Genomic DNA, 24,962 nt, shown 5'->3' with positions numbered 1-24,962 from the left:
GCGGTTGCCCGGGAAACAGACGGGCCTCTTTGTTTACATCTTGGTGCTGTAAAGCGTACTGAGGATGCCATTTTAAAATACCAATAAAGGAGGGGATGGTGAGTAGTGATGACATACACAGCACTTTAAAAAGCCCGCATCCCATGTTGAAAAATTTTAAAAACGAGGGAAAACTAGCAAGAAAACAGAAAAAGCATGGGCATTCCGGAGTTTTTCTGGTCTTCGAAAAGCTAATATGCGTAACATTGATCTAGTTATCACAGCAGCAGCCGATTTCTCGGTGCAAGTTCCTATGGTCTCAGTTTCCTGGAGGCATACTCCCCCCCCCCCCCCTTTACTCAAATACTGTACTCCTTGCTGGTTTCGGTTGAACCTCCATGTAGTTACTTAAGATGCCGTACTTGCCAGCGGGCAGTTAGTCATGTTTCTTCTGAAAAGCCTATTGCTGGTTATGCAAAACTGCTGCCTGTTTTCCTGGCTCAGCTGGGAAGCGCTGGGTTAGTCATAGAAAGCACACGCAGCTCATCTGAGAGCCGGGGGTGTGACGCAGCAGACTTCAGAGCAGATTGGGGGCATGCTGGGATCTGTCTCGATAGCGTGGGACGCGGCTATGTTTGGCTTCAATGCCGAGATTAGTTTACTGGGGAGGTGTCCGCTACTAGCCTCAATGTTTTAGTAATCATTGTATTCTGAGAACGCACTTTCACGGGCAGGTTCTTCTTATTTTGCAATATTGCACTTCTCACGGTTTTAGAAACCATCCAATGCACATATTAATAGACAGGCAAACCCGGATCACTAGTAAAGCAAACTGCATGAACTAAAGAAGCAATGTGTCCCACTGGTATTATTGTAAAAGTTTACTTAGAATACTCGGGCTTTGAAAATGTGTGGATACTTGTTGGTCGGAAAATTGCCCAACATTGCTCTGGAGATGGTGCTCTTCCCCCATGTTTTGTCCCCTCTTTGTGTATTGCTGCGTTTTTTTCATTGTCCCAACCCCAGTAAGCCATGCACATTTTTAAAATTTATTTATTTTATTCATACATCTTTCTTTCTCGATCTGCTTGCCTCTCTCCCAATCTGCTTCCCCCAAGACACCACTGCCTTTCTCCAAGGCGAAGCAAAAATGCCTCGGAGAAAGGCAGCGTCCTTTTCGGATTCGGCGGCGTGTTTTGCGGTTATCTCCTCTTGCCATTGGCTGGAGGAGATAATTAGACTTTCTGCAAAAAACACGCCCCCCGATCCGAAAAGGACGGGGCCTGATCGGAGTGACGGGACCTCTTCTCCAATGGCTGGCCAGCATTGAAGAGACCAGCCAATGGAGAACAGGGGAGAAGAGGGGCGGGTTCAAGCCCCTCTTCTCCAAGTCATTAAATCTCGGATCGAGACTGCGCAAGCGCAGCCTTCGAGCCGAGACCTAAAAATGGTGGTGTTGCCCAGTTTTCTATCTTTATTTGCAAACATTTCTATTCTATTGCCTCGTATGTTGTTCAATAATTGGAGGGCTCTTATTGTTTGCCTGGCCTGCGTGGGTCCGCTGAGACAAGCGGACTCTCCTTTAGGACATGGGAAGATTAAATGCTCCAGATCTGGAGGCATGCTTCCTGGCAGCACACTGTATGTACACAAGCTATAGGCTGGATAGCCCTGTGGACCTTTTGCTTTTGTGGCTAGAGCGTGGTAACTCCTTTCCCTTATCGCTGCTAATTGCACTTCAAATATCTTAACAGGGTGTATTACACGCCAGCTCATCTATTCCGGTTCAGTTTACACAATGGCTCTCGCTGCTTTCGATTCAGTGCTGAGGAGGCGGGTTTCGCCCATACAGCGTGATTTTGCCAGAGGGTGCAGCAGTTTTGGGAGTCGGACGTGGCAGAGCTTAGAGAGAAAACTGGTGAACATTCGGAGCTTACTCAATCCCCTGTTGGCTCTACTGGGATGTGATAGAGACATCCTGAAATCATCCAGGCAGCTCATGTCCATTGGACTATTACTGGCAAGGCGTAGCATAGCGCGGCGCTGGACTAGGGCGCCACTCCCAATGCTGAAGGACTGGCATGCGGATATGGTACACTGTTATACACAGTCGGATAACTACCGCAAGGTGATGCCTGTCCGCAGTCACCCGGCAGTTGCATGGAGGCCTCATCAGGCATACTTGACTCGATCTAGTGAGAAATGGTGACTGAAGTATGTGAGGACGCTTCAGCGGGCTAACAGCCAGATTCTTAATGTGTGTAGATGAATGTTAGACCCTCTCGTAGTGCCTCTTCTCCCCTGAACTAAACAGTCATCAGTGGCACTGAATGTGTAGGACTGCGTAAAATGCTTCACTGAGCTGAAGCACAGGTAATATCTCCAATCTGTATGCCAGGGAGAGGCAATCGTGTGAGACATTTTGGGAAAAAAAAGTCTGTACTGTCTGTATTGCCAAGCTACTTTCTTGCATTTTTGCAACCCTGAAAATAGGTCTGCCGTTCATTCATCTATACTGTATGTGACTACTTGGTCTGTACTATGCCTGTGAATTAGGTATCATAGTACTCGGTATGGTCGATTCAAAACATTTTACAAATAAAAAATAAAACAAAGTCAAGACCACTAGAGACTAGCTGCCAAAGGAACAACTACCTCTTTATGAGAAAATTGTGCTGTGCCTCTTCTTCTAACACTAGACTTTTTTCCGAGAGTTTTGGCATACCGTATTTTCCGGCGAATAAGACGACTGGGCATATAAGATGACCCCCTACTTTCCCTGTTAAAATATAGGGTTTGGGCTATACTCGCCGTATAAGACTACCCCTCTTCCAACGCACACCAAATAAAAATTAAAAAACATCAGATTTTATTTTAATATGGTAATTTTAATTCAAGTGCTTATGAAATGCAGGCACTTAGTAGGAAAACTGGCACTTATAAACATAAGGCTGTTTGTCATCAAACATGTAAACATAAAACAGTGCAAGTGGATTAAACTTTTCCTAATTCACTCTAAAGCTGAAAGGAAGGATCAGACAATAAACCCATGGGAGCTGCCATGCTGTTTGTTTTCTAAGCTGTCAACCAAACTGGAACTGATGATGATAGGAGGAAGATAAACAATAGAGAGAGAGCAAGTGCCGGCCAAGTCCCTGGCGAGTCAGCAACGCCCATCATAACTCCAAGATATTTTTACAGGATTTGCTGGCGTGACAGTTTCCCTTTAAAAGCATTCAAAATCCTCCTGTTCGTCATCTGATATCATAAGTACATCAATGACATCTTGTGGTACATTTGTAAGGCAGTCATCGTATGGATCTAATTCCGTATCAGATGGTGTGGTCTCAGCTTCGGCTTCCTCCTCATCTTGCCACAAGTAGTCGTTCTCCATACCATCTAATGAATTTGATATGCCACACTTCTTGAAAGACTTGATTACTGTTTCTGCATCAATATCATTCCAGTCTTTTATGACAAACTTACACAAAACATCCAACTGTGGAGCACACGTTTCCTCCTTTTGTGAATGACTTTTCGCCGCTAACCATCCACTCATTCCACTGTTCTCGAATGCGATCTGTAATGGCTTGTTTAGGCACACATCCAGTGGCTGTACCAACGATGTCAATCCTGCAGGAATAACTGCCGCATCTGTGTTTATTCTTGCCAGCCTTTGCTTGGTGCTGGGAGTTAAATGAGCCCTGAACATATCCCACAGCAGTAGACTACGTTTTTGAATAAGTGCACCTGGTCGCCTGCTCCATACATTATCAAGCCATAGCTTTACCGCTTCTTCATCCATCCAGCCTTTTTCATTCACATGTACAAAACAACCAACAGGAAACTTGAGTTTCGGCATTGTTTTTCTTTTAAAAATTGGTCTCAGTTTGGCACCATCAGCTGTGCATGCAAGTACCACTGTAAAACTGGACTTCTCATGTCCTGTTTTAATTAAAATTGTTTTTTCACCATTTGGATGGACAGTTTTATTTCCAACCATATCAAAATTCATTGGCGGTTCATCCATATTTCCGATGCTACCTAACGCATAGCCATGTTTATTGCGCTGTTGTATTACATATCGATGGAAACTATTTACTTTGCCATCAAGATCTGCAGGTAATTTTTGTGCAATTTTCGTCTTTTGCCTCAGTACCAGATTATGCCTTTCCAAGAATCTAGTACACCAGGATATAGTGGCCTTAAATCTGTTGCTGTGATCTGGGTTAGATTTGGCCCACTGAAGTGCAAACAAACGTATTTTATTTCGTGTTACTACATAACCGCTTTGGCGATGCTCATTCACCATGTCTGCTACATGTTTTTCAAGTTCTGGCCAATGTGGGGTGCCTCTTCTTAATGCACACTTATCCCTTGGCATACTCTTTAATGCTTTTTCCATTTGCTTTCCAGTCCCGAACCATCTTTTCTGTTACTCCATATTGTCTTGCAGCAGCACAGTTATTATGTTCCATGGCAAAGTTTACAACTTTAAGTTTGAAACGTGCTTCATATTTCTTTCTTCTTGCTGGTGGAGCCATGATGGGGTCTTGACTGTTAGCCATTTGTATACTGTACTGTATGAACTGGTGCTGTACTGTATTCATCACCACATGTATCTGCTCACCAGATAGACTGCCTTCCCTCAGAATTGCGAATCCCAGTATACAACAACAAGCCAATCACGGCAAGCGATGTACGGTATTTCCTGTGCACACTGCATACAAAGTCTGCTTGGATTGGGTGGGTCAGCTCTCTCTCCCTGCCTGCCCAGCCCTCCCTGTCTCCAAGACGATTCGAGTGGTAGTACGCAATGTGAGTACGCATGAGAGCAGGTAGAGGGGGCGGCTGGCTGGGAAGCAGCGCACGGTGGCTCAGCTAGAGGGCGCCTGTCCATGAAGTTTCAGCACGCCGTATACCAGATTATAAGACGACCCCCGGCGTATAAGACGACCCCTGACTTTTAAGAAGATTTTCATGGGTTAAAAAGTCATCTTATACGCCAGAAAATACGGTATTTTTCTTGGTTCCATTTGGATGATTTGTCAATACTGCAACATGGAGACAATGAATAAACTGATAACAAGACAGGTGACACACTGAAGGAAGGACTTGAATAAAAGACATGTATGACAATGCAGAGAGCGCATACACCTACACTAGGAGAAGAAACTAATGGACACCATTCAGGGGTGTGGAATTTCTAATACCAAGGGCATTGTTTGGGGTCAAGGACAACACGTTTTCATGTGTATGTTGTCCTTGGGACACGAAGGCCCAACTCCCTGCAGCACACACCCATCGGCTGCCAGTTTACAGTGCCACATTTTGGATCAGGGAAGGGCATGGTCTGCAGTGAAGGTAATTTTTGTGTTCATATGTTACTATTGTTCAAACTTGTATTTATGATTCATTAATGCAAAGGCTTAATTATTAGGGCGAGCATCCCAAGAAACTGTTGTAAGCTCGGACTGCACTGTTGACAGTGGTTCCGGTATGAACATGTATACACATATTTTCAAAGTTTAGCAGTATTGGGCTTTGTATAATGCTCCCAGAATGCTCCCATTTGATGCAAATACTTGCAGAAGCTTGAAAGCAATATGGAGGATTCTTAGCTTTCAAAATAAAATGTTCACCAAAAAATGCAACTAGGAAGAAAAAAAAAACACTTTGCTAAACTACTGCAAAATTGTAGGTACCATTTCTTTGCAGCATCATTTATAAAATGTGTTGATGCATGCTAGTATTTCCCAAAAATATTCCTAATGGGGAAAGGGAGGCAAAAATTAAATAAATAAATAAAAAAATCGGTGTAACCAGTTTCAACAAGATTATGGACAACATAAAAACAAACAAGTATTGGCAGTCAGTAGGGCTGAAATTGGTGGTCAGCCTTATGTTTTTGTTTCATTGTGTGTCGTTTTTTTGGCATTGTTTTTGTAAAACCTATCGGCATGGGAGCTGCCAAACCCTCACCATTATAACAAGCACTGGCAAAAAGCAAATAATAATGTTGGTCTCAAAAAGCACACATTGCCACATTAGTTCCTGGCACTGCACAAAACTACTTTGTTTGCCAATATGCTCCTTGTGAAAGAGCTGAATGCTGTCACTCAAAGTGAAGCCAGCCTATAGCGGGAGAGACAGAATTTTAATAAACACAAATGGTCTTGGTTAATGCCAGACCTAATTATGGGCCCAATTATTAAAGAAATCTCAAAAGTGCACCCATGATATAGGTCCTTGCTTTAGTGCAGGTTTAAGGCTTTCACGTATTTACAGATGTAGGTCAACAAACTGTAGTCCCATAAAATATTTGTGAACTGCATATGTAGATTTGGTCATGTGAAAATCTGTTGAGCATTTGCAAGGTCAATTTCCCTCCAACCACTTTTTTCCCAACCCTGGAAGATGTTTTATGACTGCCATGGTCAGGAGAAAATTTCCAATCTTTCTCAGTACGGAAAAAGATTAGAGAAGAGCTGGTGAAAACCCTTAAAACAAGTAAGTTAGCAGGTTTGCACAGACAAATAAGGCCATTTCAATCCTGGAACTATTGCTTACCACTACCTTAGCCCCAATATGTAGATCTGCGAAAAGATGGCAAAATAAGGGAATCGCTAGTATTCAAACCCTACTATGGTGTGAGCCCTGGCATAATCAGAGAGACTATATCAGAGCTCTTATATAATGAGATTGCTGCCATGATTTGTCATTACACTACATGGCATGAAAGGGACAAGTGGATTTTGTTACATGACAAGTACATTTATGAAGCAACCTGCCCCATGGACAAGTAGATTGTTTATTCAATTCAACACATCTGCCGTTCCAGGGACTATATAGAGACACAGAAAGTAACAGGTCCTGGAGCACATCTACCATAGAAGTGGTAAGCACATTTAGGATTATATAATAAAGTGAATCCAGATACACATGAAACATACTGACACCAGCATGGGATGGCACTGTAAGACAGTTAAACCAGTACACCATATGTCTGAGAAAACAGATATTAGGAAAAAGCAGTACCCTCACTAGGACAGGGGAATTCATGACACTAGGACATGGAATATACACACTCTAAGACTTAGAAGACCCACACACTGGAGCAGGGAACAATAAACACCAAATCAGTGACCACACAGACTAGAAGCTGAGGATTCTGATTTGAGGTAAGAACACCAGGGCAACGACACAATTGAGCAGAAAAGACTAATGCTTCAACTGGGGCAGCAGACACCGAGACATGAATCGACTGTGGGTCAAGAAATATACTAGCACAGAGTGACACAGAACTAACACTGGAAAAGCGAATGCACGGACTTTGAAACAGAGAGGCATCAACATACATGCTTGACAGGAGGGCTTGGACAAGCACAGTGAGACTATAAGAAACTGACATCTACAATGACACTAACCCTCAGATGGTTGTTTGTGGGAGGAAGCAAACCCGATGGGCCTCACCTTTCTCCACTGCCCAGCGTATCTTGCCACAGCATCACGAGATCCCTCAGGGAGGTACTACACCAACACAAGGACAGGGAACATACTAACAATAAGACAGGACAAAAAAATGGAAAAGGCAAACACACAAAAGACCAAGACACAAGCAGCTTGGGACAAGGAACCTATTCCACTACAGTTTATTTATATTTTACTAACCTTGTATTTCTGAAATCCTCTGAAAACATGGACGATTACAGGTAGATCTTTTCTTGATTTCCGTTTTAGCCCCTACATCCTTCATAGGTTAGAGTATTCACACTCAAAATCAAACTGAACACTTATTCATTACGGCTTTAGCATTGCCCCACCTTCGTAACAGCATCAGATGCTAGGATCACATACCTCCTCGTTTGAGCTTCGAAATGTTTGATCGAATCATTGCATTTCATTTGAGCCCAGCTATTCAAAGAAATTGGGTGTTAAGTCAAGCTTTTCAGGACCTGGGCAGGGATAAGTGAGACCCCTGAAAGTTGATTATCTCCCACCGCTGAAACCCAAGTGGCTACCTGTGAGGCAAGGCCAGAGCACACCCTTCTTTAAATCAGTAAAAAAAAAAATAAAAAAAAAAAAAAAAATCAAATCAGACAATTCAATCAGCAACGCATGTGAGCGACGGCCAGCCAAAGGACAGCAGACAGGGCAAGGATCTCTGGCAAACATTTGTTGATTTATAGTTCCATCTGGAAATAGCAGCTGTGATTACGGTATAAACCTAATTGAACTGAGCCCAACAAGGATGATAAGAAAGCTCAGCTCTTGGACCACTGAAAGACACCAACTGGATAAAAAATGTATACGGAAAATAGGCATTACACCTGTGAGAGGCTAGTTTAAATTTGCAGGGAGGGGCAGCCAAACCGAAAGCTACATCTAACCTTTACATCGGTTACTTTCAGTTTTCAATCTGTCATTCTTCTAGAGTTGATAATATGGGTACTACTGAGAAGGACAGCAATTACTATTTATGAAGTACCAAGTTATAAATACATCATTTTATGCTATACGTGGACCATATACGTAGATCATACATCGGAACCTTTGAGAGAAAATACGTTCATAACTCCGGGTTAAAATAGACTACAACATGGGTTGAAAGAACGATTTATTAAAAAAGTGCACAGCACCATCAAATGTGACCTAACAGCAACATCAGGTAAACACATCTATAATACAGATATAAACCACACTTTTACCTAATACATGACAGAATGCACTGTCAGGCGGCAATGCTTGACTGGCTTGGCTACCTGTGATCTTATTTGCCTACAACCACATAAGAGATACGGTTATATCCCACCACATGAAAGTCAGAAGCACACTCCCTGGGTCACACACAAGGAACTAAAACTCAACTCAAATCTTACTTCAACAAACACCGGTGTCCCATCTGCGCATTAATGACGTAGTATCCACTCCCTTGACCTTGAAAAGAGGTAGGAAAGTGAAACCGAAATGCTACAGTGCATAGCATTCTAAGTGACTTAATACAGCTCTGAAAGCTATGCAATAAAAGATGCCTACATTGGCTAAGTAGATCATAACATTCCCTTGTAAGCAGAATTAAAAAAATGATAACGTTATAAAGCTGTATAATGAAATAAGAAGGAAGTGTATAAAGAAGCAAGAACAGAAACATGAATAATATGCATGAGACTGGAAAATACTCACTTGTACAAAAAACTGGATCCACCTTTAGTATTCACATTCACCCTATATAACATGGACATGCTCCATAGCTCGTTTCTTCAAGTTTCTTCACGGTCACAATTGTCTTTGCTTCTGTGAACTTAAACTAACCTGAAAGTTGTGCACACAAGCTATTGTAACAGTTTTTCTTCTGGATAGCTTGGGAAATGACACCCATAGATTATCTCTGTTTTCGTGAAAGGCTGCTGGAGACAAGCAAGGTTTAGATGCATTCAGCAGTCTTGCATATGACCAACTTCTGCTCCCAGCCATAACACAACTCTAGGAAAAGTGATCCTAAATGTGAGACATGTGAAGCTTGGCTCTTGTGGTGGAAAAGATGAAGGGTAGCAGCTATGTGGAAAAGAGCCTCTGTTTCCCTGCGGCTCATTAAGTTACAGCACAAATTAAAGGACCGTGGGATACTACTTACCACCAGGGCAAACATAAGCAGAACAATTCAAGGGCCTGAATCTAGCATCTGCAAAAAACTGCTGCTGGAACTCAACTCTGCCAGCACAGTGAACATTACCACATATTGAACGGCCCATCTCAGGCGTCTTTCTTGGGGAGACAGGACCTCTAGCAGACATCTGCAGCAATTGCTGTGTTAATGCCTCTACACACTATACAAGAATGAAACTGTGTTTATACATCTATGGCATACAGGCAGATGCCAGCCCTGCGACCCAGTAGGAAATCTAAAGCACTCGACCTCCAAAATTCATCACAGGGCAATAAAATATTGGAAACGTATTCTGGAAATTCAAGTAGCACAGAGCTGGGTCCAAGGAGCAACTGCGCAAAAAACGGAGAATGTATGTCATTACAAAGAAAATCAAATAAAGGCATATCTTTCCAGAGAAACCACTAAAGAAGACAAGCATTGGTATAGCCAATAGGTCTCACTTTTGGGACCTTATAAGTATTTAGTTATGCAACTGTTGCATGGCTAAACACTTATAAGGTCCCAAAGGCGAGACCTACTGGCTATGCCAATGCTAGTTTCCTTTCTAATCGCGGCACCGGTGCTTTACTTTTAACATTAAAAGTAAAAGCGTGGGTGCCACGATTATAGCAAAAGTAAAGAAATAGATGTTTGTTTCTATTTCTTTACTTTTGCTATAATCGCGTCACCGGCGCTTTAATGATAAAAATAAAGCACTGGTGCCGCGATTAGCAAGCTAAAAATGCTACCGCCGGGAACAGCTTGCAGTGCATGTGCGTGAGTGGTGCGTGCACAGCAGTAACCACGCCATATGGCGCCTCTGCTGAAGCGCGCGCCCGCGCACATGCACTGCAAGCTGTAGCCGGCGGTAGCATTTTTTAAAGCCCTTACTAAAGTCTCTCCGAGCAGCGCATGCACGCTGACTCAGCGAGACCTAAAAAAAGCAGTCACAACCAAAGACTACTTTTAAAATGCTGGAACGAAAACCTCATATTAAAAATACGTATTTCGAGATGAGCTGAAAGATAATAAAATCAAGGGGTTAAAGATGTTAAATAAATACCGGTTTAAAACAAGGGATAAAGGCTATGGTTAAAGTAAGGGAAGCATACATTTAATGGGGAGGTTCACCTAAAGAAAATATTGGGGTTCAATTTAGTTAGGTTTTGGGAAAGCGCGAATGAACTACACTGTAACTATACAGTCATTAATCGTAGCAGTTTTTGTTTAGCATTCTCTAATTTTGATAAATAAGAATTAGCTGAACTTTCACTATGGGACTGTCCTTTTAAAGTGTCCTTCATTACAGGACATTGCTAGTTTAACACATGAATTGTTTCAGTGTAGTTCCAATTGTTTTCATTAGAGATGGGCAAGGTGGCCAATTAAAAAGGAGAAGAAAGCCAGAATCGCACCAGGTGTCATGCTCAGCTCTACGAGCCAGAGCATAAGCCGAGCCACCAAAAAGAGTTAGCGTGGAAATCATTCGCTGATCACCCTGTAAAAATATGATCAAGTCTATTTTTTCAGCTTACTCCTTTAAGTCGTGGAAGCGTTTCAATTTAGTATATTAGATTAGATCACAAGACTGTGTGCCATTTACCAGAAGAGATGGCTTCGAAACAAGAACTTAAAAATGTTCACGAACCCCTGAGCGAGTGAACCTAGAGACAAGCCACTTGTTGAGGAGTGAGCGAAGGAGTCATGGGGACATCAAAAGCGTAACTACGCAAAAGGATGAGGGTCAACAGAGGTGCAAAGGCACGTGGGATGCAGAGTAGTAAAGAAGGTATGTAGAAATAGAAGGAGCACTGGGAATATTCAGGAGAGGGAGGACGGTGATGAACAGGCGGATATATTTCTCAGAGGAGCAATACAGTGGGACCAAAGAAGAAGTGCATTCTGGCAAAGGTGTTTTCCTCAAGAAACACATGCCCCTCAAGCCCACTTGTGCATATGCATGTGCATTTTACAGTTTGTGATAGAGGAGCTCTGGCCCCCTGACCCGCACGTCATCAGTTAGGGCACACTCGCTGACTTTATCTCAAGAGCTTCATGTCTGCAGCTCAGCCCCGCGAAGGCTCTCAGTAGAGTACAGATGCTGCCAGAGAGCCGGGCAGCCATGACAATACACTGTTTATGCCATCTATGCAGCTTACTAAGGTGTTGCGAGTGCTCAAGGGCTGTGTATTCGCAGGAATATTCTGGATGTCAGCAATTGAATGTATAATAACAGCTACAGAAAAGAGCATGCAAAAGGCACATTTTCACACAGTGCAGAGGAATCTGCCCGGCATCTCCAATGCTTGGCCTGCGTTGTGCATAAATGGAGAGCATACCTTGTGGAGTTGCTTTCTCTGAGAGCTGCCACTAACCGAACAATGAAATAATACGTTAAAATGTATGTCAAATATTTGTATTAAATTATCTGCACCATTTAGGGCTCATCTCATAAGGCAGATAAAATGAAGGCATATGTTACGGCAGGATGTTGTGACAATGGATTGGCAAAATACTTGAGTGACAAACATACGTGCAAAGCAGATTAAATAAATAAAACGCTTAAAAGGAGTCTACTCTAAACAAGTGGGGACAGTAAAGAAAGGTGTGGGGCGATGCAGCAAGACTGAGAATTGCTGGGTGTGAGCAGAAAGGAAGTATTGAGCAAAACATGTAAAATAAATAAAATAAATCTTAAATGACAGCTAGAGCAGTAAAGAAGGGACAGCAGGCAGCAACATGGAGAAGTAGTAGGTGGGAGGGAAAAAAGAGACAAGGGTAACTTTCTTCAGCAGCGACTGAAAACGTGAACGCCACGAGCAAAACAGTTAAAGTAAATATTTAAAAAGAAATGTAAATCACGGTGCGAATATACACATACCAAATAGAACGACGGGCAGGGGGGCGGGGGGAGGGGGAGGGGGGGAGGGGGGGAGGAGATGGCGCCGAACAAGGAGATTAACTGAATTGCTATGAGCTCGACATGAACAGGAAAAGTAGCAACAGACGGGAAGTGTGGGGGGAGGCAAAAGAAAAAGGAGTGCACCCAAAAAAACTAAAATGCCAGAAGTGAACTGATCCATGTTGCATGGTAAGTCTCCAGGGCAGGAACAAAACAGCCAAAAGGCGGGAAAAATGTAAAGCACTTACCAAAGGAAGTTTGAAAGGCAGACCGAGGAACGAATGAAAGCGATGAATGTGGTGAAAGCTCACAGAAGTAGATACAGCATGTCGAGAGACAGCGCATGTGCGCTTCCTAGGCTCGACCTAAAAATAAGCAGCAATTGGTCAGAAGACATAGCCTGACATTTTACCTCTCTTTGAAACACCGGCAAATGTGACAAGAATAAACACTGAATTTAAAGACATCTTTATTTATTGCTTGGACTTTCCCGACCCACCAAAAATCAGCTAGCGACCCAGCAGTGGGTTGCGACCACCGTTTGAGAAACACTGGTCTAGAGACTGAAATCCCAACCAGAGCTGCATGCGACAAATGCTTGTTGGCCCAGGGCGGTATGGAATACCCTGGTCTAATGAGAAGAACATGGTGCTGTCCGTAAAGGTCACAAAGAAGGGTGCAGAGATGGGGTATGTGCATCTTACCAGCCTAAATAAAAATATGCCATTTTGAATTGGAGAACAGGTGAGTGAGACTGACAGGCAACCAGATCTCTGCAACTGCCAGTAGAGCGAGTAGTACATAGTACCACTTTACAGAACTACTTGAAAGATAAATGGCAGCTTTGCTCTTGTGAAAATTATATGGTTTTGGCGTTTTGTAAACACCTGAAGAGGTGGCGATACAATTCTATGACAGAGAAATGGTGCTCGCAAGGACTACATTTGATGAGAGAGAAAGGCATCAACTGTGAAAAGGGATAGGTGGCTGCCCTACCTCTCCCGAGATACTAAGCAGCTCAAAGTCTCAGTGAACACGTTGCTGCTAGAAAAAGAAAGGGCAGGCACTCCTTGGCCGTGGCCTTAAAAGCCAGCCATAAGCAAACAAGGAGTGGTTGAGGCACCTCCGATCTTTGACAAAAAGCAAAATAATTTCGCCCCAGTACCTAGCAGTACAGTTTCAGGGGTATGAAAGCAGAAGTGATTATTTAAACTCTGCTACTTTATGAAACAATCTCTTATATCCCTAGCAATTGACAGACCACCAGACAAAAACACTGAAGATATGTGAACCTTGCTGTTGAACTGCCGGGTGTAGAAGACCAAGGATTCTTCCAGTTATTAACAGGGTGCCTCTGTCCTAAGGAACAGGATGAATGGTTTAAACTGAGACAAAGTTCACCCACACTGAATGAAGTCTGTTCTACGATGGGCAGACTCTTGCACAGCATAAACACCGGCTTAAACACTCCAGAGCTGAGAAAGGCCCCTGCTCAGAAATACCTGAAGCCGGGTTCACTCTGGGTTGCGAGTGACGAGCGGCTAGAGGTGGTCTATTCTGATCTCTTCAGAGGATTTATCCCCTATGTTATAGATGTACACTCCGACAATCACCATTCTTCCATAAGGCCCGAATTTGGCTCCCACTGGGATCTGCCACTCTACTGTAATGGAAGACACAAGTCATGATTTTGCAGAGGGGGTTCCTAGTTCAGAGCAATATAATGTTCTTTTAGTCTCCAACACTTCATCTCACACAGTTCACTGGCACATTACACTTGGCATGGGGCAAGTGATCTACAGGTCACCCAACACCTGAACATAATCACAATTCCCTGAAACAAAAGACTGCCCAGATCATGTAACCAAACATCTATACAGACCTCGCTGAAACTATATACGGATCTCCTCCAGAGACGATCCTTGCATCCCGATCATCTGACAAAATGCAGTAGTTTCTGCACTCCCAGAGCTGTCATATTAATGTGCCCATACCATATAGGCAACCTGCCTTTAGAATGACTGACACTGTCAGACAGCTGCAACATCACTGAGTCCCCAGGTATGTCAGAAGTGTAAACCTCATTCAACCAAAGAGGCACTAAGCAAGAGAAGATAGCTGGCAGGGGGGTGTGGAGCTCCTCTGCATACACCCCATTACTTTGAGTGGAGTGAGAGGACCCCTTAGCAGCAGCAATATGAACTCCCTTCAATGAGAGTGTGTAACCTACATGTGAGCACATCTACTCGAGACTCTAGTCGCTAGTCACTTCAGTGACTACTGGACCCCTATTCACAGATTACGGTTAACACTTGACACGTTTCCCCAACGAATCAACACTTATGTACCTCTTTCCCATATCTACCCCCGCCTTGCTGGTCTTGATCTGCCCCTGCCAAGCTGGCAACTTTCTCCTCAATCTAGCATGATTGATACACTGGAAGGGCTGGCTACTTTTTAGGTCGCGTCTAGCAACAGCGCGCATGCACTGCTCGCTCTGCAAGGCATGCTGTAATAGAGTATGCAGTGGAAGGCCTGCCCACTCTCCGCCCATAGTTTTAACGGGCTTGTCACTGTCCTTCATAAACGCTGGCTTCCGATTCATTATGACGCTTGTTTGTCCCTCATTGGTACCGTCTTCTCTCCATTTGTTACCATCCATAAGGACTGGAACTTTTACTTGGCTCGTTACACGGACTGCTTTATATAGTGCGTGAGCACTATTTTGGTTATTGATACTGATGGCGACAATGGCGGCTACTTTTTTTGTTGTATTTGCATGCTGAGCGCAGCGCCCCCTTCAGGGACACCGCGTTCGGTTTTATTATTTCCTTATTGTTTTGTAACTTTTATACTGAGCGTGGCATCCGCTTCAGGGACACTGCGCTTTTTTTTTTTTTACTATTGTAAATGCTTGTGGATTAGAAACGTTGGAGAAACTGTCTGCCAGTCACCCCGCCTCCTAGCTGTGATTGGTCCCTACCTGACAATGGGGGCGGGGTACAGCGCACACAATTTGTCTTCTGTGGCTCGGGCAATGATGAAAGGTTTGCTACTGCAGAGCGTGTGCGCCGCTTCAATCCGAGGAGCCGCGAACATGGTGAGGGGCTTAAGGCCAGTGTGGGTCTCAGCTACCTGGGGGACAGGTGAGGGAAGGGTGATAAGAGTGCAACGAGGCTTCGATGGTCTTGCGACTCACAGGCGCTCCAAATACTCACTATAAGGAAGCACCGCACTCCGAAATACATGGATTTTATACTGCATTCATCTTGCATTCATTGTTAAAACTACATTTTGATCAGAGTACAAAATACCAGCTGTGGGGGATTTAATTCATTTTCGTACCCGCCTGGACATTAAAATACCAGTAATGCATTTAAACAAGCATTTGCAATGCAATAGGTCTCGCATCTACAAGAGTTTAAGCTATTGGCATCGTATATGACAATGCCTTTTATTTAGGTTTTAAAAAACAAAAACATAAATAAAAGGCATTGTCGTTTACAATGCCATTAGCTCAAACTTACGTAAATGCTAGACCTATTGCATTGCAAATGCATGTTCTTAACCCCTTGCGTGCGCACGATGTCTCCCGGCCGTCGTGCATTACGGTGGGCGTGTGCGCACGACGGCCAGGAGACGTCGCGTTCCCGAACGCCGTTTATTTCTCCCGCACAGCGGGAGAAATAAACCCGCACGCAAGGGGTTAAAATGATGTTAGCAGATGCTAATCTAGGTACAATTTCACAGGCCTGAAGAGGTCCGCCACTATATTTTTAAACTTAAAGAGATGCAGACAAACTACAGTGTCAGCACACACAGATCCAGCAGTGAGAATTGGTGAATCTTGCCTACTGCTTTTTTTGCTTGAATGTTCCAGCCGCCCTTATGCCCTCAAGCAAGAGACTCACAACCTGGCAGCAAAACCTTAAGCAAACAACGGAACAAGCTACACTGCAAGTGGGATAGGGATTGGGTGGAAAGGGGAGCAGAATACAACATCAACACTTCACTTTTCTGAACAAACATGGATATCAGTTACAGCAATTGAGAGTGATAGAGTGACCATGAAATTTACACCGAACAGACAGTTTAGCCACAATGAGGCAAAGTGCCACGCACACTGGGATAGGAGGTAGACAAACACAAGCTTCATTGTTCCAACAGAAACTACTATACACATAAACAACACTTTATTCAGGTCAAAGAGTTGAAAAAACTGTGATATTTCATAACATCTAGGTACACACAGACACTAATACCGGGACAGTGAAACGTGCATTTTTGGAGCGAAATGTTGCTGGAGCAGAGAGGCGTGATATGGTTGAAGAAGTACACTGAGAAAGACAAGAAATCAAAAACATTCAAACAAATAATGCTTACAATAGGAAAGAGAATACAGTACAGACACTGAGGCATTGTCTACAATGACAACAGAACAGGGATCATTCATGATGGGAAGTTTACAAACGAGGAAAACCAGTGAAATACAATGAAACTAGAATACTCTGAAATTAGGACAGGGAGACATACACTGGGGTAGAGAAACAACACTGGACACCAACACACACCAGATTTGTCAAAGCACCACTAGGGCAAATAATATACTAATAATGTGACAAGAGACACATAACACTGGACACCGACACATACTAGCGTGTTCAGTACAGCAACAGAGGGGCAATGATATACTTATACCAGGATCAGGGGTACAATAACACATGGACTAGGATAACAGACATGGAGTTAACAACATTGGGACCTGACACAAGGATACACTTACACGTGACCAGGGAACAAATGGACAATGGCACAAAGGAGAGGGGATTATCCCTACACTGGGAGAAGCACATGGATATATGTACAGGGAATACACAGACACGCAGAAAGCAAAAGGTCCAGGAGTACACCCATCAAAGAACAAGAGGCACATACTTTGCATCACAGAATTGTATTGTATTGTATTGTAATTGCATTTATATAGTGCTTATTACACCCGACGAGGCGTCAAAGCTTTTTTTTGGCGAGTAGCGCGCTACTCCAGGACCCATAGAGGATTAGTGTTGAATTAGTATAGTGAAACATGCAATTAAGTTTTAAGCGGTGGATAGGTTAGTCAGTTGTTTGGATTCGGAAGGATAGAAGAAAGGGAAAAAAATGTTTGTATTTATATAGCGCTTGTTACCCCGGATGGGTGTTGAAGCACTTTTCTGGCGAGTAGGACGCTACTCCGGAACCCATAAAGGATTAATGTTGAAAATTAGTATAGTGAAATATGAAGTAATTTGAGTGGAGGATAGTTGGCATGGGACAAGTGATCTACAGGTCACCCTACACCTGAACATAATCACAATCCCCTGAAACAAAAGACTGCCAGATCATGTAACTAAACATCTATACACACCTTGCTGAAACCTTATACTGATCTCCTCCAGAGACGATCCTTGCATCTCGATCATCTGACAGAATGAGGCAGTTTCTGCACTCCCAGAGCGGTCATATTTAAGAGCCCATATCACATAGGTAACCTGCCTTTAGAACGACTGACACCGTCAGACAGCTGCAACATGACTGAGCCCCCTGGGATGTCAGAAGTGGAAACCTCATTCAACCAAAGAGGCACCAAGCAAGAGAAGATAGCTGGCTGGAGGTGTGGAGCTCTTCTGCAAACACCCCATTACTTTGAAAGGAGTGAGAGGACCCCTGACCAGCAGCAGCAATATTGACTCCCATCAGTGAGAGTTTGTAAACCGACTTGTAAGCACATCTACCCGAAGCTCTAGTCGCTAGTCACTTCAGTGACTATTGGGCCCCTATTGACAGATCACGGTTAACACTTGACACGTTTCCCCGACGAATTAACACTCATTTACATATTTCCCATTTCTACCCCCTGCGTTGCTTTGCTGGTCTTTCTCTGCTCCCTGCCATACCAGCTGGCAACTTTCTCCTCAATCTAACAAGATTGATGCAATGGTAGGGCTGGCTACTTTTTCTTAATTTGATATTAGCAGATGCTAATCTTTGGACAATTTCACAGGACTGCAGCTGTCTGCCACGGTTTTTTTTTAATTTAAAGAGCTGCAGGCAAATTGTAGTGCTAGCACACACAGATCCAGCAGTGAGAATTTGTGAATTTGTCCTACTACTTTTTTTGCTTGAATGTTCCAGCTGTCGCTATACCCTCAAGAAATAGTCTCACAACCTGGCATTAACACCTTCAGCAAACAGTTGAAAAAGCTACACTGCAAGGGGCTGAGGGGTTGGGTGGTGACAGGAGGCGAATACATCAACACCTCACTTTTCTGAACAAACATGGATATCAGTTACAGCAATTGGGAGTGGTAGAGTGACCATGAAATTTACACCGGGCAGAAAGTTTGCCACGAGACAAAGTGCCACGCACACTGGGTTGGAGGTAGACACACACAAACTTCATTGTTCCAACAGAAACAACTATTTATATAAACGACACCTTATTCTCCTCAAAGAGTTGAAAAAAGGGCGGTATTTCATAATAACTATGATAAACACAGACACTAATACTGGGTCAGTGAAAAGAACATTTTTGGAGCGAAATGTTGCTGGAGCAGGGAGGCATGATTTGGTTGAAGGAATACACTGAGAAAGACAAGAAATCAAAAACATTCAAATAAATAGTGCTTACAATAGTAAAGAGAATACAGTACAGATACCGAGGCATTGTCTACAATGACAACAGAACAGGGATCATTTATGATGGGAAACTTACAACGAGGAAAACCATTGAAATACAATGAAACTAGAATACTCTGAACTTAGGACAGGGAGACACATACACTGGGGTAGGGACAAACAATACTGGCACTGACACGCCAGATTTGTCAATAAAGCACAACTGAGGCAAATAATATAGTAATAATGTGACAAGAGACACATAACACTGGACACCGACACACACTAGTGTAGTCGGTACAGCAACAGAGGGGCAATGATATACTGATACCAGGATCAGGGGTACACTAACACAGGGACTAGGATAGCAGACATGGAGTTAACAACATTGAGACCCGACACAGGGATACACTTACACGTGATCAGGGAACAAATGGACAATGGCACATAGGAGAGGGGATATGCCTACACTGGGAGAAGCACATGAATATATGTACAGGAAATACACAGATGCACAGAGAGCAAAAGGTCCAGGAGTACACCCATCATAGAACGGGAGGCACATACCTTGCATCAGAGAATGAGCAGGGATCTGACAAATCAGTGAAGCACGCCAAATAACCATACTCACACAAAGACTGAAAAGACCTAGGCACTGGATCAGGGAGAAATAAACACCAAGGCAGTGAACACAGAGGAGAAGCTGGGGATTTTGATTTGAGGCAAAAAACAACGGGGCAACAAGAAAATGGGGCAGAGAACAATACATCAACTTGGGGACAGGATACCCCTTTCCAAGACATGCATCAACTGTGGGCCAGGGAACACACAACAGACTGGAAAGCAACCAACTCAAGAACATGCAATGCACTAATAATTGAATACGGGCGGGACAAGAGGAAGCAGACATTTAAATAACGCTGCACACTCGTATGGCAGTTGGTAGGGGAATGAAAACCAGGCTGGTCTCCCCCCCCCCCACCAAACGGACCCTGCATAGTGTCACCAGGTCACTGGCACAGGGATAAGGAAAAGAGCTACACTATGACAGAGAACACACTGACAATAGGAACGGGGGGAGTCTGTTATGCGGACAGAGACACAAAAAAACAGGAAAAGGGCCCCTTTTGAGACCATGTTACATTCTTGATAGATCAGAAAATACGTAAACACCAGCTCAAGGAATAAGGACGCACCGTCTTCGGCTTACAAAAAGCGCCAGCAATGCGTTGGGCCGATGAATACACCGACACTGCCCCGGAGCCAGGCAACATGCTGGCACCAGGCTATGGAATACAGAGGCACCAGGCCACAGAATCGTACAGCGCCAAGAAGCCATGAGCGCCAAGAAACCATTAGTTGTGCAAATGCTGCACTACTCAAAGTTGTGTAATTACATAACAATGCACCATCACCCATACTACCACAACCTGTCATAAGTACAAATACATTCACTGAAGCAGAGTAACTTCGGCATTAATACTAAAGCACACAATGCACCCTGGTTTACTCACGCATGCATCCTCATTGGAATACTGGGTTAATATCATGAAATGGCCAGCTTTACCGATGCCTCAACAGTGTTTCCATGAAAAGTGTCCTTTATCCCAAGGGCTGCTCTATTCCGGAGCAGCCAGACAGCCTACTTCCTAAACATCTGCCTGTATACTACCCACCAAAGAAACAACTCCAGTCACAGCCCACTACACTTTACAGCGTTAGATGAAAGCAGTTGCTCAGACCACAGTAGCTCTTCAAACTAAGCAGGAAAATAAGGGAATATCAAAACTTCGCACATCACATAAAAGAAGCCAAGCCACATCACCAACAATCCACAAATACCCCTGCTGAACAATTTCCAGTACATCACCTATGGGGCATGGCCATGAAAGTCCTCAGCCTGTTGCCATAAGCATGAAACTTTCCTGTTTCCAGATTAGTGGCTCTTCCCACTGTTCTCTGTGAAAGCAACGGACCCAAGCCTAGAAGGCAAGCAAAGACACACTAATCAGTTTGGATCCGATGCATGGGCTCGGTTTACCTGTGGAGTTGGAGCCATAGTTCTTCCCGAGGCTGAATTCCGACCGGACCAGAAAAAGGTGGAGGCTCTTGGCAGGTAAGACAGACTAGTAAAGTCAGTGCTGTGAAGAGGAAGACGACAGCACCACTGGAGCCCAAGCTCGAATCCGACACTCCATCTGGTGAGGTGAAGTCACATGAGGGTTTGTCAGGGACAGCAGAATCCTGCTATCTCAGACCTCAAGAGTACTCGCTGTGTGCAGAGTATGCGTGCCAGGACTGCTCAGATAAGAGACCCAGTTGTGCAAGCAAGGATTTACCTAGGCCAGCAATCGATCAAGGGTATGAAAGTTCAAGTGTGCGCCCTAGCACTGCAGAAAAGCCGTTTACAAACAAACAACTGGGTTCAATCAGTGGCGAGTGAGTCCCCGTTAAATAGATAACTATGGGATCTACTTTACTGCACAGAGGTGGAATGAAAACAAAATGATGGAAGGAATCCCTGCATTAATCCTCAACACTGTTAATTACTCTGGATTGCATTCCATGCTTTTGTTCAGGAACAATCATATGCAAACCAGTTCGAAATATGTTTAGGATTACATGTGTCCTGTTTCTAGGTGAGGTGACCTCGCAATTCAGGAAGGAGCATCTTACGTGGAAGGGCCAAAACTGCTATATATTATTGTTGTTCTCATCATATAATGGAACACAACCTTTGAAACAAATTAGAAATCTCCTTGATTAATTCATTGCCTGTAGCTCAGGCAGACTCAAATATTTGTATCCATCATTTTTGGGCCAACTTAAAAACATCACAAGTGGCTCAACAGCAGGAAAGTCCTTCCAAGCAATCCGTTTTCCAGTATGAGTGTTACTTATTGGTTTCTTTCACGACTTCACGCCTGAATTGCACAGCTGGATAGACAAATCTGTAGTTTTCATTTCCATCAAATTTGCTCTACCTCTACAGTTTCCTAAATGTGTACCTCTTTTGAAAGAACATGAGACATCTTTCAAACCCCCCCAACATTTCGAAGGTGGTGAGGGCGAAGGTTCACATTATAGCCAGGACCACTGGAATTAGGCAGCAGGGGAGAGGCAAATTATATAGTATGGTTGAGTAAATTAAGCAGCAAGAAAAGGCAAATAATGCGCCACATTTCGTGATAGTATTACTTCATTATTTTATCATTTCTAGACTTGTTAACAAGGTCTGCTCATTGGTTGCACCTCATTAGTTAAACACACAAATATAGTAATAAGCTACAGAAAGGTTACCAGTCAACCTTTGTAAAAGACCTTTAATTGAGCAGTAACGAGTGCTGCCGTGTTTTTACTAGCTTTGAACCGTTTGAGCTAGAAACAACATAAATTTGTAAAATATGCAGATTATGCAGCAGATGATGGATTTTCTGGCAAATGGAACAAATCTACATTCATGCGAAAATCGCCGCAGCATTACAAAATTCCTGTAGCCACGGCGATAGCCAACCACACTACATCTTAAACTCTTTCTGTACTTACTCCAAGCCCTTCAAACTTGGTTTGAAAATGTACCCTTACAGTTGTACGCAGGACACTGACTGTCCAGCTCTTAATGAATTGTGCAAACCTCAATCTCATGTCTCCAATTATGAAACCTTTCAACCGTTAGCATTCTTTTCTCACCAAACACTTTGGCATTTAGTAATTATTATAGACTGTGTCGTGACGATATGTTCAGGAGTTGTTTGTAAGGTACAAGGAATCTCTCTCAATAAATCTCTACTTTATACTGGACTGGAGAGAGCGCCTATCTTTAAAGATGGCTGTAAAAATGACCACGCTACTCAGATTTCTTTGCATTTCGAAGAGATAGATTACTATTATGGAAAATGCTGTTCTCCGGTATTGGTGTTTTAAGGTTCCACTTTGTGTTAAGAGATAAAGGGGCCAAGTCCCTGGATCTGAATCCATGCTTTTGCTATCCACAAACTGCTTCTCTGGAAGGGCTGTCATCACAAATAAAATGTTTTTACAGGAACTGACTAAAGATATCCTAAAGAGCCCATCACCACCTGAGCGACAGCCAAGAAGCTCGAAGGGGCAGTAACCATGACCCCCAACTGTCCTCTTACAGGTGCACAAAGGCTGCAGATCAGCAGCTGGCCTCAGATGCCTCCGAGCTAACTAGCGACTCAATGCTTTGGGCATTTTTGCCAGAATCAAGGCTAGGTTTGCAAAGTTTCATTGAGGAATGTACTATGTAGTTTTACAGAAGCATGCAAGCCTCTGGAACAAAATCACTCATTTCCGACTATTCAACATCGATCCCCTTTACTCAGCTCCACCAGCTTAATTCACTTTATGTCACTCCCCCCCACATAATGCCACTCTATGATACTTCACTCTATACCAATCTAGTCTATACCACTCTACTTTACGGCATTTCACTCTAGTCTAACCACCCCACTCTGTCATGCTGAATAGAAGCCATGCTGCTAGATAATATAGCTAAAAAAAAATTGTCAAAGCCAATAACTCTCACATAGGCGAGATCTATAGGCTTTGCCAATGTCTGGACCCATTTTCTGTCCCAGGATTGTTGCTTGGGCGCTATTTACTGTTCATAAACACCAGTCACACTGACTATCGCTGAGGACAGGACGCAATTCCAATTGCTGCTGGATGCTGATCTGAGACTGGTCCATCCCATTAATTACTAGACGGACAGTTCACGTGTTGAAGTGAAATCGGTCCCACCACTTACCTCTATGTTAACAAAATGTCCTTTTCTGTTGGACTCCATCTAGGGTGGACGACAGAATGAGCAAGAAGAACGGCATGGTGAGCAAAAGAATGATGGATTTAACCCAGATCTCTTGACTGGGGGTGAATGTTTTGATTTGTTCTGCATTCCGTCCATCAATTGTGTGTCTTTTGCTTTCTCGCCCTAAGTGCGCCAGGTATGCCCAGACGTGGGTCCCGGGCTCACTGTGCCACTGGAATCAAGCTATACTGGCTGAAGAGGGATGAAACCCCGAAACTGGTCCTAGGATGCTCGTTTCTGGTCCAGGGAGGGCCTGGCTTGGCAGTTCGAGCTGGACTGTTCCCAGGCACAGGGTCAAGACTGATTTGCAAATGGCCAGGTCTAAACTGGGGTGGCATGGTGAGCAAAAGAATGATGGGTTTTACCCAGATCTTTTGACTGGGGGTGAATGTTTTGATGTGTTCTGCATTCCGTCCATCAATTGTGTGTCTTTTGCTCCAAATAATTATTGACAAAAAAAGTATGTTTAGCAAAAATTTGCTGTAAAGTGTTACCACGTGGTTTTGGAACACATAGATCTGCTGCATTAGCAGCTATGTCCGTGTACAACGTTTCTTTGGGCCTGACAAGTAGAAGGGAAACAAAAAATAACTAATTCAGTTTGGGCTTTTGTACAGTGACACGATTTTACCAAGCTTCATACACCACACAAAACAGGTACAGCACGGGCAGCAAAAGGGTGCTCAGAAAACACACATATACATACATAACACCCACCACACCTCTGCTGAATGAGTGCACAGAGTAGATTGCAGCAGCATCACAAAATTATTTTACCATTAAGCATTGTATAGTTCTTTTATCAGATGACCTCGAAGTGGGGAAAATGTATGACAGGGATGCAGGGTAACTAAGATGAACGCGTGCAAAGGCAAAGTTCTAACCAATAGCAATGGAAGGTAATATTGATACCATTCAGTGTTCACATTACTAGTAAAATCTCATCA

General features: G+C 43.5%; 1 protein-coding gene across 11 annotated transcripts in view; it reads right to left on the bottom strand.

Annotated features, from left to right (window-relative positions):
* Positions 1–24,962, bottom strand: part of SAMD8 (sterile alpha motif domain containing 8) — a 206,355-nt gene that overhangs the window by 166,340 nt on the left and 15,053 nt on the right. For 2 of the 11 annotated variants that reach the window (XM_085608746.1, XM_085608747.1), the window contains exon 2: positions 12,779–12,895. The exons of 5 other annotated variants lie outside the window; for them this stretch is intronic. In XM_085608746.1, the coding sequence (XP_085464872.1) occupies positions 12,779–12,895 (117 nt within the window). Of the gene's footprint in view, positions 1–12,778; positions 12,896–21,225; positions 21,465–24,962 lie in introns of those variants that run through there. 4 more of the 11 variants (XM_085608750.1, XM_085608749.1, XM_085608756.1 and 1 more) reach the window with 4 other exon arrangements.

The sequence above is a fragment of the Triturus cristatus genome, chromosome 1_2 (genome assembly GCF_964204655.1).
Source record: "Triturus cristatus chromosome 1_2, aTriCri1.1, whole genome shotgun sequence".
In the NCBI taxonomy this organism is placed as follows: domain Eukaryota; kingdom Metazoa; phylum Chordata; class Amphibia; order Caudata; family Salamandridae; genus Triturus; species Triturus cristatus.
This window is presented reverse-complemented; position numbering and strand designations above follow the sequence as displayed.